The sequence below is a fragment of the Empidonax traillii genome, unplaced genomic scaffold (assembly GCF_003031625.1).
Source record: "Empidonax traillii isolate 1590-97213 ecotype Southwest subspecies unplaced genomic scaffold, ASM303162v1 scaffold348:size657943, whole genome shotgun sequence".
Taxonomy (NCBI): Eukaryota; Metazoa; Chordata; class Aves; order Passeriformes; family Tyrannidae; genus Empidonax; species Empidonax traillii.
Window position 1 is genome coordinate 327988 of NW_020955541.1, and position 19654 is coordinate 347641.

The window sequence follows — 19654 nt, forward strand, 5'->3', positions numbered from 1 at the left end:
GCCTCTGCCAGCTATTTCTGTATCAAATAACCATTGCTGGGGCTGGAGACCAGCTCTTTGCTCTCCCTATTCACAGTGCTAAATCATCAAGCCCGAGCTGTCTCTTTATGCTCTGCCCAGCCCTGTCAGTGCTTAATTAAGCCCAACAGCTTCAATGGGAGAGAGCGAGCACATCCCCCTCCTCTCCCCTCCCAAAAAGCCTAGGGTCTGAGGTGTGCCTATCCCTGAGGAATGGGGTGTGTGGGGCCTGAAGTTTTGTGTGCTCAGAATCAAAACAAAATGGGGTTTCAATATTGGCTGTGGCCCTTGTGCATAGGGCGGAAGAGGGCTGCTCCCTCACCCTGCTGTTTTTGGTGCTCCCTTCGCACAGTGCTCTTCCTGAGGTTACAAAATCTTATATTTTGTTATATACACAAGCCCTGTGTAATTGGGCTACTTCTTTACTGAGTGGTATAATCTTTACCTCAAGTTCATTTTTTGTTTTATTTTCACGTTAGACTAATTTATTTTAAAGAAAAAAAAATAATTAAAGAGTCTTTACCATTTCCTGAAATTATTTTCTCATTTCCAAAGCAGGTGGCTATGTAGAGCTGTGATGCCTCTGTGGTAATGGGTAAAGATTTAAGATTTGCTACAGGGATAATATTGAGTGCTATCATGAACACTGTGAAAAAGCGTAAAGTGTTGGTCAGTTCATAAATCTTAAACAGTCATTGCTTACACAGGGGAAGGATTTGTAAAGGATTTTTTCTTAAAATGTCTGAACCTTTCCTTAGTCCTTAATTTACTTCCCAAGTTCATACATATTGACAAAAAGGCAGGCGAACGAAAAATTGGTGCCCATACTGTTCTGCTCACCCACCCATTTGAGCTTGTGGGAAAGATGCTCCCCAGGGAAATCCAGGAGCTCTCTTATGCCCACCAAATGCTTGTAGGTTTTACAGCCCTTCCCTGGACCATGGCCTTATAAACACACCTTGAAAGACAAGCAGGTGCCCTGCCCCCATTTTACAGATGGCTTAACAGATGTTGGAAAGTATCATTAGAAACAGAGCTCTGGATTGGGTGTATGCCCACAGCATAGCCCTAAAAAGCCAGGTGGCCTTGCAGAACAGTCTCCTCATGCCCAGATGTCTGCTCCTGCTGCCTGAAACTGGGGACACCCACCTGGGCCAAGGAGCAGGGAGCAGGAACTGGGACCTGCACTCCCCTTTGCCACAGGTACATCCTGGCTCCCAGCCCTGGCTCCAGGGCCAGCAGCCCTCCTCCACTGCCAGCAGGGTTTGCTCAGCCTTTCCATGTCTGATGCCAGTTCTGCTGGTTAGCCAGGGTCTGAAAAATTTCTAGGGTTTTGTTTAAAGAAATGAAAGCTAGAAAAATTTATTTCAAAGGTTACTTGGAAAGAGTATTTAGTCACAGATTCGGGTATGAGTATCTCGGAAGTATTTGATTTAAAGCTGTCCCAGAAATATTAATTCAGCTCACTTGTGCTGCTTCTTCTACTGATTTCCTTATCCCGGTCAGGGAACAGCATGGACAACAAATAAGATGAAATAATGATGTTCCCTGGCTATAGATGCAACCCAGATAAAAATTCATACCGTCAAAATGTAATGGCAGGCAGGAATAGACTATTTAATGCCTTTAAGGACAACATTTGTATTGCACAGATCATGTTTACTCTGATAATTCCCAAAGTTTTTATACTTGCATTGGCAACCCGGTATTTTTCTAATTTATTTTATTTTTGTGTAGGCAGCCTGTACATATGAAATGTCCCTATTTTCCCTGTTTTCCCTGTTGGTTAATAGGTTGGCTTATGGTAGTGATTTTCAATATTACAGGCAAGAGAGGATGTGATCCACATGCTGAAGACGGAGAAAACCAAACCTGAAGTTTTAGAAGCTCATTATGGGTCTGCAGCTCCAGAGAATGTGCTCCGAGTGCTACACAGGGATGCCATCCTTGCCCAAGAAAAGTCTATAGGGGAAGACGTTTATGAAAAACCAATTTCAGAGGTAATTGATTTACAACATTATGTCTGGGCAGGGGGAATCGTAACCAGAGGTGAGACTCCACGTATTTTGAACATGTGCAAAGCACTCAAGAGGATAACACAGAATGTGTACATTGACAAGAAATCAAAGAAAGTCTTGTTCACTCAAATGCAGAATAATTTGTAAGTGAAGTCACTGGATTTGAACACAAACCATAAAGAGGTTGTATGATTCTTAGGGCTGGTGCTGTTAAGCAAGACCAAAATCTTCAGGAGTTACCTTCTGGTTTTTAAATTCTTTTCAATTATAGGCTTCAACCTCTATTGGTCACAGCACTGGTAAGCGCTCTTTGATTTTCTTGGCATGCGAGACCACTATCATGTGGGTAGTTAAGAAAAGAAGACCTTTGGAGATTGACAATATTTATGGGATCATAAATCCATATTCACTTTACATCACTTAAGCTCTAGAACTCCAAAGTCAGTTCAGCCCCTAAAAGAGACCTATAGGACTTGACCCCTTGCTTTAAAATATAAGCAATAAATGAATGTAGAATAGACCTGGGAACGTCTAAGGCAGTGTGAATGCCAAAATAAACAGCCACTGCTCATGTTTATAGTTTCATAATAGTCCAGGGCATGGAGAAAGAGCATGCAACAACATACTGTAGTGGCTGCCCAAATCTTCACAGTGCCTCCTATTAGAACATTTGACTTGTTCACTAGGAATTGTGTCTACCATGGGATATCTTTCACTGTTTATTCTCACTGAAGCATCTCCTAAAATTTTGGGGATGACAGTAAATAGGGAAAGCAAACCAACCTTAGCATGTGGGAGCATGCAAACAAAACTTTAGCAAGGCCTTTTTCTAATGAAGCTGATAATTTTACAGGGACCTCAGTGAAAAAAGTAAAACTTTGTCATGTGTAGGTTCACAAGGGTCATGTTGAAACTAAAATAGAATGGTGACAAAATTAAGTGCAAAAGATCTACTCTCAAAAGATCAACCAAACCTGTCTCCTTTATAAAATGCAATGAGTGTTTGACTGCTACAGTCAGTTTCTGGAGACCAAATTGCCAGAGTCCTCCTGTTCTCCTAAGTCACTTAGTTTGCTGAGGCATCCTATGAAACAACAACTGCCTGGTACAGCTGGGGCCAAGGAAGATGGTAAGGGCTGGGGGTGAGCAGAGCAGGCTCAGCCAGACACTGTGGCATGGAAAGGGAAGCAGAAAGGGCTGTGGGTTGCTTTGGCAGGGAGGAGGATGGAGTCTTTTATCTGCACCCAAGAACCAGCAAAAGGAGCAACACGAATAGCCATGGTGTCTTTGGAGTGCCCTGGCATCTTTTTAGACAGACCTTCCTGGCCTTCGTGTTTGTTTGGATAATAACTGGCATATTAAATTAATTAAAAAAATTAGAGAAGGCAAAAAAGGTAAAGTGTTGCAAATAAAGAAGGATAATTTCTGTCAAAAAACAGGCTGAGGGGAAACCCCTAAGGCTTTGAATGAATTGTATTTGGTAATGTAAAACTGAATATGTACTGAATCTAAATAGATTATCTCAGCAGTTTTACAGGTGTGTTGAAGGTGCATAACTCTAATTTCAGCCTTGAGATTACACTATATGCTCTACATGTAGGTGTCTAGTCCCCGTATAGGTGCGTGAACTCAGGCTCTCAGGGTCTGAGGTCTGAGCTACAGCTTTTCCTGTGTGAAATGAAAAAAGTGTGCACAGCACCTCACCACAGGGGACATTCTACATGCAACAAATTTGTTGCCCTAAAACTGAGTGCAGTTCTGCCCTTTGTGTATGTGACAACTGTGCAAACGTTTATTGCTAATATGTCATCCAGATAAATCATTACTTTCACAGGACAGTCATTCTTATTTCTAGTCACTGCTTTATGTAAAGCCTAGGATGTAAAAACTATGGGACTCACATTTACCAAACAGAACACTATTGGTTAATAAATCAGATGAAGTAACCAAGGAGACCTTTAAAACAGTCTGTTCTCCTCTCCTACAATCCAGCTAGACAGACTTGAAGAAAAGCAGAAGGAGACGTATCGGCGCATGCTGGAACAGCTCCTGTTGGCAGAAAAGTGCCATCGTCGGACAGTTTATGAGCTAGAAAATGAGAAACATAAACATACAGATTACATGAACAAGAGCGATGACTTTACCAACCTCTTGGAACAGGAGCGGGAGAGGTGAGTACCTGTGACAGTGCAAAGACTATACCCAGTGTCTCCAGTGTTTGTCAGTTCAGCAGTGATTTGGTCTGGTATTTTCTGTGTTCAAATGACACTAAACTCAGGTGTAAACCATTTGTAAATGTCAGTCCACTCGTGTTATTAGTAAGTGCATTACTGTGCAAATCTAGAGCTGGAGGAATACCATTGAATGTTCCTGTAGTGTGCACTTGAATTAAGAAATGGATTTGTTTTGAATTAGTCATGCCCATTTTGGGTTCACCTCCAGGTAGCTTTTGATCAGATGTTATTTATGTTGGCTAAGTTTGGGATTGGCTTGCTTAGCTAAGTGCTGTATTTCATGAAGGTCAGAGCACTGTTGTCGCAGGAGGAGGACAGGGTAAGGAAAACCACGACACATATTAGGATACTAGCACACAAGTGGTGGGACTTTGCCACGCCCTTCACATTCAGGCTTGAAAAGTCACAAACCATTTGTATTCTCTTTAATATCTCTGAAGTCACATGCCTCAGGCAAGTTCTCTGTTCCCCTGGAAGAAAATATTTTCATGTTTTAAAAAATGTGCCTAGCCTGTGGTATCTGCAGTGTTTATCTCATGGTCTATACACTCCAGATTGTTTTTTCCAAGTGTTTATCCTGCTTGAGGGAAGAGTCTCTGTGTCTCCAAGAAAAGAAAGATCGCCGACCTTAGGTGAAGACTGAGCACTCAGTTTTTCAACCTGAAATTTTCATGCTCACACCAAATTGCTTGAAATCAATATACAATGTTGTGTTTCTTTTTTACAAAAAAAAAAAAAAAAAAAAAGAGCTCAGAGAAAAATACTTAAGGCAAGTTCAAAGAAGAAATGCTGTTGAGGAAACCACAGGCTTGTGGCAGTCATTTGCAAAAAGCCAGGAGTGAAATTGTTTGGTGTATTTCCTGAGCTCAGTTCAGCGCCAGCTTTGGGTAGGTGGCACATGAGCTACAGTGACCATATTTCCTGGTTTAATAGCTGTTATTTTTCTGTCTCTATTTTCCTGGGTTGATTGGCAAACTTTAAAGGAAAAAAATGCTTCTGTATCCTAGCAATTTGTTCTCATAGTTGAAAATAAAAAATGTGTTGTATTTCCAAGTAAAGAGCAACTTCACATCTGATTCTCATAGCTGCCATTTTCTCTCTATGCTGAATATCCATGTATGTGTGGACATACAGCCACTAAAATGCTACAAAAGTAAAAGTGGTATTAAAATAACATTTACATTTGTCTCTACATTTTATATTCATATTATTTTGACAATTGTTGCCTTCTTATTATTCCCTCTCAATTTGTGAAGGCCACTAAATGGTCTAAGACTATGACCTGGTTTGAACTGACTTCCTTCAATGAAGTGATTAAAAAGATTTTTGTCTTACATTACTACTGCTATCAAGATATCAAGTCTCATCTCTGTGGGCATTTTCTCTTACCCTTTCTGCTCTTTCGAACTTCAGGTTTTCTACATTTCATCATTTTTGAAGAAACAGCAATAAAAAAAAAAGGAGAATTTGAGTTTTAATTTCTCCTGAAAGCAGATCTTAAGTGCAACTAAGCCCACTGGCTTTAGTCACCAGTGCCTCTGCACTGATGGCTGCAGGGGAATAATTGCAGTGATGAAGCCCTGTTGATCTATGTTGAGTAACACCAGAAGCCTGATGTTTGCTATTTAATCCACTTTGTTTGTCTATGGTACTAGTGTGTACAAGTTGGTAGCCACCAAGTAGAGAGGATATGGCATTTAGCTAAAAATAGAAAATCAAGATGCACCTTCCTATCTCTTCTGGGAGTCCTCCTTCCAGATCACTCACAGAGCAGATTAGCAAAATCAGGATGGGCTGTAAACCACTTATTAGCATACTGTCTTAAACGATCTCAGCTCCTCACCTTTGCTTGCTGAGTACACATGAAACTCAGGCTGCCCCCACATCTTTGTAGGTACTAAAAACTAGAAGTAGTATTGTTTGAGGGCTATATTCACAAAGAAAGAAAGAGTGATGGGATGACTTCAAACTGACCGTAGATTTTGACAAAAAGAAAGAGTTTGCAGTGTAAAAATTAGGTTGCAGTAGGATAAAACATGCAAAAAAATCCTACTCACCTGATCTGCATATTGGGACAGAGAACTGACCTGTCCTAAGGCAATTTTCAAGGTCCTGCACAGCATCTTGTTTTATAAGTACCACTCTGTGTATAATTCATTTTACCGTGGTGCTTTGAGGGTTATTTTATTAAGAACTGAACAGACTTGTAGTCTCCATGAAAACGAAAAGGGACACAGAGGTGAACTTTGCCCGTCAGCCACTCTGCTGCACTCACAGTTATAATGTTAATGAGACAGGGTGAGCCAGAGGAAGAACAGTGCTGTGGGATGGCCATCTCACAGCAGTCTGCTACAATGAGAGCAGCAATAATTCCTGTCCTGAATTTAAGTAATTTCAGTGTTTTCTTTCCTCACAGTATTTTACCAACCTTTCCTAACCATTGCCCACATCAGCTTTTGTAGGCCACATCTGCTTTTGCTGTCTTGTGAAAGTTAGAACAAAGGAAAAAGGGGAATTCTCTAAGAGAGGAAATATGCCTGAGTTCTAATGTATGTCTAGCACTCTCTTAATGTATTTACTTTGGAATATTTTTTTACATACACTTTCATACATTATCTCTAATCCACCTACAACAACATGATATGAAAGCAAGCCATTCCTATGAGGGACTAATTGCTAGGTCAGCCTCACACAGGAAGGAAGTAACAGGAAAATGTGATTTGTCAAAAATAATTGTGCACGAGAAGTATAAGAAAGTGAACACTGTACACTGGGATATTCAAAATGTAGACAGCTGGGAGGGTAAAGGGAAAAAGCTGGAAGGCCTGGCTGTTGGTATTGGCTCTGCAAGACCAAGTGGAACTGACCTGAAGAAAGATTGTGGGAAAAGTTGGTATGTTACAGGAAAAGAGTAGTGACAACCATTTGCCAGATGGATATGAAAGAAATCTGGTAGTTTTAGTGGAAGTTGCTTCTGCAGACATGGTGGCCAAAGTGTTTTGCTAATTTCCCTAGTGTATGCTATAACAATATCTAATGATGTTTGAAAGTTACAGACAGTATTCTCTATTTTTCTGTGCGACCAAATTTCCCTTTTCAATGCTTGCCCTCAGCTGCTGTTCCTGTAACATCAAGTTGTCCTTGATCATCTCCTATCCCCAGGAATGCAAAAGCAGACATCTTTCTGGAGCCTCCTGAGGAGGCTGAGAAATACAGAGAAGAGCTGGAGGCCCCTGGGCCCTCTCAGAGACCCTGGGTGGCAGATGGTGGGGTAAGGAGTCTCTGCTCTGACAGATGGAGAGTGAAGGGTCTGGTCAGAACTGCCACTGACAATGTGGCTTGCAGTGGACACATGGAGAGCAGGAGACCAGGCAGCAACAGCAGTCTCAGGGATAAAACTAGTCTTCCTAGTGCAGAGAGCTGATGGCCTGAGTTTGGGCTGAGCTGGCTGCAGCTAAACCACCTATTGGTACTTCCCCACTCCAAAAATTCATGAGTAAAGCAGGCTTAACATGAAATGGTACTTGATTGTTCTTTGTTCTGCCTAGTCCCAGCCCTCTTGCCTTCCCCTTTAAGTAACTGGTATGGGTGGGGGGAATCTTAAGGATCAATTATAAACTTTTTTATTTGATCAGCAGGGCTTTTTGTTCTGGTGGAAAAGGGTAGAGCTCTGTGTAACCTTAGCACTCTGACTTCTTGATTGACCTAGGAGACGAGGTTTAAAATGTTGACATTTTTAGAGGTGCTAATCTCTGAGGAATTTGTCTTGTACCCTTCTTTTAATCCCGTTTGTTGACAGCACATTTTGCTGCTATTAAAAGCACTGGAAAGCTCCCATTGATTTTAACGGTTCAGAAACAGGCTTGCTGTGAGGACCACTGCCACCCAGGACTGACTACAGAAATAGCCTGAAAGACTTTAAAAATGGAGGGAGAGGGGAGTAGGGACTGTTTTTTTATTAGCATGGGAAGTGGGTTGCCGAATAGAGGGTGTGATGTGGCAGAAAGCCTTTGTTGGAGCCCTGTCATGGGGGATCTGTGTGACTGCTTGGTGAGTTGTTCGATCATTTCCACTGTGACCCGTGAGACTGCTGAGACTCTGTCACCCCACCACAGAAGGTGTTAGTAAATATACACCTAGTGTCTAAGTGTTGTTTGTCCTAAAGCATTGATATTATGCTTAGCCAAGTTTCACTGTAAGATTTAATTGAAGTGATGAGGATTTTAAATTGGTTCTTGCTTTCCATGCTGCTTCAAATTATTCTTTACAACCACAGAGACAGTGTTCCCAGTGCACTGAAGCATTTCATGTTTTCCTCAAAGGCAAGGCCGAGGATTCAGTCTGTACTTCCTAAGCATTGCCCTGCTAAATCTGGTTTTAGTTAAACCCTCCTTTTGAAGAACATGGCCATAATTAGATCTGCTTAGAGGAGACAGCAAGACTGTGACCCCAGATCTTTCCTCCACAAAGTTTCCTTTCAGTCTTCACGTAAAATTGTCTCCTCTTTGCCTCCCCCATCACAGCACCCCCAGCAAGGAATGCACTGGCAAGTCCCTCGGAGGGCTGGGATAATACATTCCTCTTGGCTTTGGTCATCCTGGCACAAAGATGCTCTTGGCTGCTCTGCTAGTGATGTAATTCTGGGCCACATCACCTGCAAAGGAAACTGATCTGCGAGAAATAAAGCATACAACCGTCTTGAAACAAAGATGAGAGTGTTGATGTTAACAAGTTTTTTAAATGGTTTTTTTCCTTTCATGCCTTTCCGCTTTTATTAACAAATTTCCCCTTCTTCCTTTTCCCACAAGACGGCAGCACCAAGTCTTTCATTGGGAAGTGCTTGCCTTTTTGTTTCCCTCTATTTCATGGACCTAAGCAACTGCAAAGGCTGGAGTGTAATACTACTTGGAGATGTTATGTGTGTTATCTTTCCAGTTTGTATTTTCTCATTATTTTTATGAAGCCTGTAAAATAAAGAAGCTGGCAGGAAGACAGCAGGGCAGAGTATCCATCAGTCAATTACTCGTTTAGAGAACAATCAAGCCACAAATATAAAGTGTTCAGACTAATAAATCTCTGTGATTTACCACTGTAAGACCAAATTTTGTGGTAAGAATAGCCTCATACAGAGATATTGGGGTGAGGTGTAAGATCCCATACTTACACTCGGCCCATAACCATGTAATCTGTTCGTGATTCCTTTAAAGCCTGGAAATGAAATTATTTTACGGAAATAGTTTTGCAATCTTTCTTCCCCCAAGAGTTCTTAGCCATATTGGTTCTCTGGCTTTTTTCTCATATGGTGGCTGTTTCTGTGTCCTGGTGCCCAAATTGTGACCCAAAAAAAGGAAAAGCCAGCCCAGTGGGACTATTGGAATTCAGCATTGCCTACAGTAGTTACTCATCTGACTGCACATTACTGGCTGTAGTAGAGTCCTGAGACACTGTCTGTCAACTTTTCAGTAAGTGCATCTCTGAGCTTCTAATCTTATAATTTAGAATACAAGGGCAGCAGTACAGTTTTTCTTCTTTTCTTTTAGGTTGACATGCTATCTGTATGTTTTGGAAATGCTGGATATTTTCTGTAAATGTAATATATTCACAGGACCACAGATCACAAATTCTGTGGTAGTCTATTAAAATAAATAATTAAAAAACCTGGCAACGACAAATACAATTTCTGCACAGTTGAGTAAAGCTGAAGGTCATCCATTTTGTAGGTCCTGTTTTACAGCCCCATCTGACTCTAAGGCAGTGACAGTTCAAAGTTTATGTTTTAACTAATGAATCTGATCCCAAGTTCCAACAAAATGGTTCCAAAGGTAATTTAAAAATGAGAGAACAAACAGCCACATCTGACTGTGGAGAAACAATATGAAAGTATTGCAAGTGTTACACAATGTGAGCTGGGACTAATCCAAATCCATCTCTTTACACTTGGATAGTCCTCAAAACTGTCCGGTCTTTCAGTCACTTCTGGGATTATATAAAATGGCATCATGTGTTGTTTCAGCTATTCTTCCAAAATTTTTTCTAAGTAGGCATCAGCTTCACAGCCCTTGAGAGAGAATTATTATACAAAACTATATGTGCTTCATTATTCCTGAAACTTTGCTTGCTAAAATCATCAATTCAAATGCTCCCAGGGTCAGACAGGGGGAAAAAATGACTTCATTCAAAATCTACTCATGAACTCAAACTCTGTCCAGGGTGCAATAGGTAACAATTTTAACATTTAAAGGGTCTTTGGCATGTTTCAGAGTTATTATATATCAGTTCACAGCTCTACAGAGGCCATCTTTTTAACTTGTCATTTTTTGGGGCAAAGAAAACAAGAATTGAATCAGGGTCATGTAGGGAAAATTGCTTCCTCATTCAGAAAGATTAGAAACAGGTTTCAGTTGAAGTACCAGGTTTCAGTGAATTTCTAAAAAAATTTAGATAGATGCCAATTATTTACAAGTATAAATATATGATAATAGGCACTCAAGCTTGGACATGCTGGATATTTGCTTTATGTTTAAATGAAAGCTTACTTGTGCAGAGATTCACAGATTTATTAGTGAAGGACATGACCTACTACTTACATTAATGCCCTGCTAATATTCAAGACTCATTCTACATGGTCCAATAACTTCCACTAAGTTGTGTGAAGAACCTCAAGATGTCACCTGACTAGGGGGGCTATTGTGACTCAGTGAGGCTATATAGAAGCTTTCCTAACCCTAAACAGATGTAATGCTTTTTCCCCCTTTTTTCCCCAAGAGGGTGCTAAGTTGTGCATTCCCTTCTCATTCCTGCAGTATCTCCAGCAGCAGTGGAGAGCAGTGAGTTTTATATTTGCATCATTTCAATTTTCGTTTCTATTGAAGTCTTATATGTGGAAAAATCATAAGACAGAAACACCTTGGGGTGTCTGTAGCCATTCTTTCTGGGCAAAATTGTTCTACTATTGCAAGTCACTTACATAAATTTGAGTTCTTTTCACCAAAGAGGTGAAAATCTTCTTGTGTCTGAGTATTCAAATTCGTCCAGACACAGGAATTCACTGGTCCAAGCAGGTCACTTCATCTTCTGAAAAAGTGAGGATTTTTCACTTGTTGGTTTGGTGAATTGTGTCAAGATGTGGTCCTCTCTATCTGTTGCTTTTCTTAAAATGACAAAGATGGAAATGAAATTACTGATTTGAGAAAAACAAATGTTTCACTGAAATCCACATGAAACAAATTTTTCACTTGAATGAGAGAAAAAAACGAAGACTTTTTTTTCTTGATACTTATTGAATTTTTGATTCAGTTCTGAAACTGAAAAATCAATTACTCACACAGCTCTGTTGTTCAGCTGCTTATGTTAGGGAATGATTAATAGTAACGTAGCTGAGTATGTAATGCCCTAATGAGAAAAGATAAAGAAATGAGCAGAAAATGAGGCTAAATTATAGCAGAATGACAGCAATGCTTTTCTGATGATAGCAATTATGTCATAGCTGAAAAAGTATCTCTTGGTGACAAGTATATATATCACAGAATGAAAGTTCCTGTACAGTTCCATTTAAAATGTTTATTTTCAGAGGAACTGGAAAGGGATAGATGTATTCTCTTTCATCATTTAAATGTCAGTCTTTTCCTAGATGACTTAACTTGTTTTAAAATGATGCATTGCTTTCAACATTTTTTCATTTTGAAAATTACTGACTGGGATACAACCCTAGTTTCCAAAAAACTGTAGTGGAAGAACAGTGTCTATGCTGGTGAAAGGCAGGCGGGTGGTGTGGAGAACTGGGCGTTGCCGCTTGTAGTTGTTGTTGCACAGCTCATGTGATATGGGCATGGTTAATCTACAATAGAGAAGAGTCTGTCCTGGTTTGACTGGCCTGACAGACCAAGTGCTGTTGGTCCAACTTGCTTTCGGTGGCAAGCACTGTTGCCTTGTGCCCGTCATTAGCACACCGAGCTCTCTACATCCAGCTTCTTCAGGTCTTAGGAAATAATTAATCTGTAAACATGCCATCCTGATGCTGGATTTTATGAGCACAAAGCTGGCATTGTTGCAATTCCTCTGAAACCGGTAGGGCTCTTCTTGATTAATGGGATTAATGAGAATCAGAGCAGGAGTTCTGAAATGTGTGTATGCATGTACCTGTACAAGTCTCAACATGCATATATAAATGTATTACATACAGCAGTTTCCTGAGTAGAGTTATAGCTTCTGCATGAGAGTTTTCTCTCCAGAAAATTAACTTACCAACAATACAAATTTCTTGTAAGATTATATTTTTATATAACTTCTATATGCATTTTGGTTCACGATAGTAATAATAATAGTAGTTGTAGTAAAATAATAATATTAACAATAACATTTGTTCATAATTATGCCCTTGTATTTTGAATTATTTTTGGTCAGTATTGCTTATTGATTCTACCAAGGAGGTTGTAAACTTTTGCCTCTTTGTGCATGAGACATCATTTGCACTTATGTTACCATAAGATTTTTAAAATAATAGTGATTTGTATGCCCAGTGGAAGTCAAGCTCTGCAGTTATTCAGAGAGCAACACAGACATGGTAGAAAGAAATTTTAAGGCAAAGGCAAGCACAGCACCTTCTAATTCACACCTAGCGTATGAAACTTGGCATGGTTTCTCCTTACTTGCTCTCCATCTTGCAACCTGAGTTTTTCCTGTCCTTTTTTTCACAATTCAAACACTCAGCAGGTCAAGACATCATCTTGGAAAGGGGTAGTGCAAGCTAGAATTATTTCAGACTGAGGAGAGAAATAAAACCAGATATGCCGCTCCTGGATCAAGTAATACAGGGGTGCTGATGCAAGAGTCATGCCCCTTGTAAGTCTTTCCTTGAAAAGAAACACCTATGACTCCCATCCTTGTGTGATGGCTATGGTCAGCCCATATCTCTGGTCCTCAGAACAAGACCCTTGCTTTTAAAGACAAGTATTTCAAAAGGCCCAAATAACGCCAGGTGAAAAATGATGTTCAGCTCAGACAAGATGATGGGACTGTCAAGGATGTGCAACGGCAAATTTGGGCAAGCCAAATACAGATCTGCTCAAAAATCAGGTGGCTATGAATATTCAAATTTATATGTGCATTCATTGTTTTGGTTTGGGTTGTTTTGTTGTTTGGAGTCTGTTTTCGCTCGTTTCTTCTGCCCACTTTTTTATTCGGTCTATCAAATACAGTATTTCAGTGATGTGTCAAATGGGAATCAGTGAGGTGGACAACCTTTAGTTTTAGGTGTAGGACTCAGGTGCCTTTCAACCCCAGTCAGTCACTGTATTACCTTGGTTTGAGGAGGGGTCAGTGAGATAGCACAAAAGAAAAGCAAGTCCAGAAAAGGCCAGCAGGAGTTAGAGCAACAGGGCAAGAACTGAACTGAGGTAGTTAGTTCTAGTAGTTAGTAGAAGGTAAAGGATAAGGAATCTTAATCAGGCGTTGGAATGGGCTGCCCAGGGAGGTGATGGATTCTCCGTCCCTGGAGGTACTTAAGAAGAGACTGGATGTGGCACTTAATGTCATAGTCTTGTAACTGTGGTGCTAGTGGATCAAGGGTTGGACTTGATATCTCAGATGATTTCCAACTCATCTGATTCTATGATGCTATGAATAGCAGAGAGACAGGTTTAGGCCAACAGAACAAACTCAACACAAAGATGAAAACCAGTCAGGCTTAATTTCATCTTCCAGACACAGCTTGAGCAAAAGAGGCCGAGACACTCCCACAAGACTAATTTTCTTTGCATAAACTGAGAACAGGCATGGTTCTCCCTGCTTTCAAGGCCTTGAGCTCAGTCCTCCACCTATTTTTTTCCACAAGAACACTTAGCACTTAAAAGGGAGTAATTCAGAAAAACAAGGGTGGAGCCCAGGGGTAAAGACAGCATTATTAGGGTGCTCTGATGGAGCACAGGTAGGTTAAGCAACCAGCACTAACAATGGCAGGTCCACAGAGTGCAGCAAGGAACCATCCTCCAAAGTGCACTTCCCCGAAGCCCTGGACACCTCTTCCCCTGGCTCCAGAGATGCTTTGGTCGAAGGGTCACAGCAGGCTTCTATGAGACTATTGGTGCTTATTCACAAAATAGTGATCATACTATAAAACAGTAACCTTGATGGGTCCTGATTCAGCTGTAATCACTTTTACTTAAGGGAGTTGCACCAGTACTGGAGATGCTGAGCTTTCCCAGCTATCAGAAGGATCATACACAAGTGTTAAGAAAGCAGAAAACCAAAAGGAAGGGGGTAGGTGTGTGCAACAGGAAAAAAAAAAAAGTCAGAAATGCTTTTGTTAAAGTTTTGAATCCTGCTTCCATAAAATGCAGCAGATTCTAACGTTGGGTGATTTTCATGCTGCAAAGAGAAAAATAATTTAAAACCTAGGCAGCATGACTTATTTAGAAAGATCTGAGAAGTAATAAAAAAGCCTATGTGCAAATGTGTGTGAGTGTGTGTGTGTGCATGCACAGTTTCTTTAACAGCGGCATGGAACAACCTGTTTTAAATAAGCACAAAGGTGAACAAAGCCAGTTGTCAGTGAAACTCAGCAAATGAAGTCTTTTAATGTGCATTACGTATGCCATATAAAATGTATTGCCTGAGATACAACAGCACAGAGTCCAGCTTGAAGTCTTTTTCTCAGGCTTTTCCTACAAAGTCATGTTTCAAGTATTTACTGCATATATCTTCATTATTTGTTTCTCTCCAAAATGCCTAATGGAACACCTTGTTCACTATATCTTCAGGGGCGAATTAAAACCAGCCTCTTCTCTCCCTCAATATTCAAAATTTTCATGTTCTAACAAGATGCCACTGAATGAATTTGTATCTGTTGCACTCAGAGTAGGCGACTGACTAAGTAGAAAGTGGAGGTCAGGTTTGACTTAACAAATGAGATTGACTCACCAAAAGAAGGCAAGAAAACAAAACCAAAATATTGATGGAAGATTTTCACTGCTTTGAAGGTTTTATGAACAAAAAAATCTCTGATAAGCACACAGCATACCTTTTCATGTAAGTAAACACAATTTTAGGAAAAGCTTTGCTTTGCACAAACAGAGATATTTGGGCTTTTTGTAACATGTTAGAGAACTTGGAGAGAGTTGCAAGACCTCTGCCTTCACTATAAATGGTACATATGTTTCTGCACTGAAGATGAAGAGCCAACAGAGAGCAGGGAAGTCTGCTGGAAATGTTACAAAGCTGTATTTACTGATCATTTTATAATCAGGCAACCACTTGTTACAGGTCTCTAAGATCCACAAGAGGAGTCTATTGCTGTGAAGAGCTTAGGGAATTTTTGAAGAGAGCAACTTATCAAAGAAATGTGTAGTCTATTAGCACATAATTAAATTGTTAAACCAAGTCTATCTTTTGCCTCCCAGTTACTCTCCTATATAGCAACTGCACGCAGTTGTCTGTACACAGAATAATTTCTGACTTTTGGAGGTGAGTTGGAACTTAGGATTCCTATCTATTCCCTTCCCATTTCCCTCCAATGCTTTTATTTCTTGTTGTTTTTTTTTTACCTGGTCTCACAATGTTGAAAGAGCTGCTTTACTCAGGAATGTGTTTCTTGGACTACTTCATCCCAATGAAAGCATGACCAAAAAGATTCATGACCAAGTTAGATTTTCCCAGCCTTTGATGTGACCTAAAGTTGAAGGTACTCTTGAGAAATAACAACATAGGGAGCACTTTTATGTTTTTATACAGATACATAATGTGATTTCTCTGCAGTAAGAGAAAAGCTGTAAATATTAAAGGCCTGTTTGACCTTAGCTGTGACATCCTACCTGATCTCCCCTATAGCTCTGGTACCGGCATAGTGGTGGGTACGTGGAATAGTTGAAATGCGGATGGAGAATGTTGTAATTGTAAAGTCTCATGGTGGTACAGACATAACTAGTGCAGGTGTGTAGGCTCACCACTGCCACACTGCACTTTGTCTGACAAGTCTTGCAGCCAGTTGTCTGGCTGGCTCACATCCAGGCCACCATGGCAACTCTAGATCACATTCCCTGTTCTTTTGTTTCTGAGTTGCAGAGTAAGCCGAGGGAGCTGGCAGTCTGGGATAAGTCCCCTCTGAGAATCACTGGTGGTCACAGGTGCCACTGGTGACTGTCATGAGGCAGTGTATGTGGTATACATCACCTTGTCTTAGGGACCCAGCCTGATCTAGATTTTTCTCAAGATGAGGTTGCCCAGGCCCTATAAAGGCTGCCCGAGAGGTTGTGACATCTCCATGCTTGGAGGTGTCTAAGACACAAGTAGAGCAGAGCTTGTACAAACTGCTCTAACTGGACCTGCAAGAGGCTGGATGAGACATCTCCAGGGTCCTTTCCAACCTCAACCATTCCATGATTTTATGATGTGGTACTTTCTGGAGGACATGCATTTCCTGATGACTCTGCTTGCACCTGTCTTGACTTAGACTGGGATGGGCTCTGTAGCATCCTCTGAGCATTCCTTTCAGCACATCTCTTGCCAGGTACAGAGACTGGCAATGCCCCTGGTCACCTTCTGTTCTTCTTGTGACACATTATAGTTCTGGCTGATGGTTTTTTGCTACAAAAATTGTGATGAGTAGAGACAATCCCTTGAGATCTCTTGTGTGAGAGTCCACTGCATGCTTGTTGTGATTCTGAGTCGTTAGACTTCTAGAGATAGATAATCCCTTTTAGCCTGAACCTCCCTTCTTCATGTCACATCTGTACAAAGCTCACTGCTATAAACTCATGGCTGCTTTCCTAATATAATTATGTGGATTCTCTTGACATCCCAGAACTTTCTGCTCTGAGATGAGACCATAAAAACACAGATGATGGATGATGTGTTGCTTGCAGTTCCAGCCTGGCCCAAGCATGGACAAAATGGCAACACAGACGAAAGAAGAGCCAAAGCAGATATGAGAGGACACCTAGGATAGATGTTGATTTGGGTGAGGTGGGGGTTAGAAATGGAGTGCAGAGGTGAGGAGAACCTGGGAGTGAACAGGAGGTGTATCAGGACTGGGACAAACTGTGCAATGAGCTCAAAGCCCAGAGCCAGCTGGGATGGGGTGTGTGACCAGATACCCTCCTGCCAAGCCAGCAGCGCTGGTGGAACAGAGCCTTGCTCTCAGCTGCTGATCACAGACAAACCCATCTGTCAGCAGATAGTTTTGAAACTTGCTTGCAAAGTGCTCCAGCCTTTCTAGTACCCAAATGCCTCCAGGCTGACACCCTGCTATCCATTATTTTGTTAATTTAAATGCAGACTTTTATGCCAGCAATATAAAGGATCTAAACTCTTCTGACATCTCCTGAAGTGCCCATATAATGCCAGATCAAAAAGTTTCATTGATCAATATCTATTTTAGTGTTTGCCATTATGCATGCAATTTTCTCCTTTCAAAGAATATTTAGCTCTACCAAACGATTGTTAGGATTGCATAGGACAGAGTAAGTAGAGTAAGCAGAACATTTGTCTGCTCAATGCATGTGATCATTTGTGTTTGCAAAATCAAACACGTTTTGTACCTTTCCTCTGACACTGGAAAAATAGAAACACAGTGAGATGCATCAGCTTTGCACACAGGAAGAAACAATCTCTCTGTAGGACCCCCAATTTCATCTTTTGGAAAGTGTTTAGTAAATGAGGCAGTGGAATATAAAATGGGAGTGAATGATTAAGGCTAGTATATGTTTCCCTGGAAAATGTGACTCTATTTCCTGTTGCGTTTGTGTGACAGATTTCCTACATGGTGCTAGTGAAGTCATGTGAAGCTAATTTACATGGATTGTGAATGCTTTTCACTCTAAGAATGGTTCTCATTTTGGGAAGCCTATTGGATCTGGGCTCTGATGTGCAGGAGTCTGGAGCATCCACTACTGAGTGGAGGCAAATGGGGTTGTGATCCGAACACATGCAGCACCCACCCTGCAGTGCTCTGAAACCCACGTCCTGTGTACCCTGGAGCAGGTGTTCCAACCAAAACCTTAGTCCCTTTGTGCTTCTCTCTCACACCCAGAAATTAATAATTCTGTTCCCAGCAGAGTCTGAAGAGGGCATGGTAAATATGGGCTTGAATAAAGAGCATAAAATCAATCACTAAGCACCTGCTTTTCAAATGAGCTCTGTTCAGCCTGCGTGCTGATTAAGGTAATGATCCTAAGGAAAAATAATGAAAGAACGTGAAATTACATAGTTTCTCAAAAATGTAAACATATATTGGTCCATTTTTAATGGATAATAATATTTGACGGGATACGCTTTCAGTGTTTTGGCTATTAAAAGCTTCTTAAGAAAAGTGGAAGGTGAACAGGAAGGGAAAGAGGAAAAGCAAGGGGGAAGGAGGGGAAAGGGAAGCAGAAGGGAAAGGGGAGATTGGTTTCTAGTTCCCCTTGTAAAGACTGAAAAGGTGACTGTAAGCAATCTACGGAATCATTCGGCAAATAGAAAGAATCCCCCAATTCCTTTATGTTGTTTTGGGAACAAAAGAGATAGTTTAGGACTTCTTTATTGCAGGGTACTAGCAGACTGATTGCTTTTCAAACCTCACCAGAGTTAGCATTGCTACTATGCATGGATATTCAAAAATAAACACGTGCACAAATTAAACCCACAGGGGATTTTCTTCATGTATTCACGACTTTATCAACTCATGTTAAGATCAGCCAGGGCGCACCAGCAGTAGTACTACCACTTCGAACAGCGGGAAGACAAGAGGAAAGCAACAGAACTTTTATTGAGCCAGAGGAGTGAATCGGTAGCTGGGACTGGGAAGCATCGCTTCTTGCATCCCACTTCAGTTTAAACAAAAGCAATTCACAAGGGTTCTCTGCGATCAAATTATTATTTCTCAATCGTTCACTTCTAAATTGTCCCTATAAACAGCCCGGGGTGGCTGTCAATAACAAGCTCCTGGAAAGCGATCCCAAAGGGTAGCGCTGGCAGGCGCGAGCCGCCGGCTCAGCCGGACCCTCTCCACGGTTCATTCCCGGCTCCACCCCTCGCCTGCCCCGGGGGGAGCACAACGCGAGGCGCAGCCGGCACCTAGCAGCGTCGGGGCTAAGCCGTGCCCCAGAACATCCCTCTTTTATTCTTGTTTTGGTGGCTTGAAAAAAAAAAAAAAAAAAGGTCTAGTTATAAGGTAAGAGAAATTCTGATATTTTTTTTTAAGCGTGATTTTAATTTGAGCGCTGCTAATTGCTGTGTACATGCGCACTGCGCTGGTTCACTGAGCGCACCGGGCATTAGCGTAGGCGCCCGCGGGAGGGAGGGAAGGAGGGAGGGAAGGAGGCTGGAGCGGGGTCTGCGCGGAGCGGGGGGGCCGGGATGCTCGGCGGCTCCGCTCCCGCCGCCGCGGCTCCGGCTCCAGCCGGGCTGGAC

At 41.4% G+C, this 19654-nt stretch overlaps 1 protein-coding gene across 4 annotated transcripts in view; it reads left to right on the top strand.

Annotated features, from left to right (window-relative positions):
* Window positions 1-19654, top strand: part of FILIP1 (filamin A interacting protein 1) — a 102952-nt gene that overhangs the window by 57556 nt on the left and 25742 nt on the right. For 3 of the 4 annotated variants that reach the window (XM_027892381.1, XM_027892382.1, XM_027892383.1), the window contains 2 exons: window positions 1845-2018; window positions 4029-4207. In XM_027892381.1, the coding sequence (XP_027748182.1) occupies window positions 1845-2018; window positions 4029-4207 (353 nt within the window). Of the gene's footprint in view, window positions 1-1844; window positions 2019-4028; window positions 4208-19395; window positions 19416-19654 lie in introns of those variants that run through there. The other variant, XM_027892387.1, reaches the window with a different exon arrangement.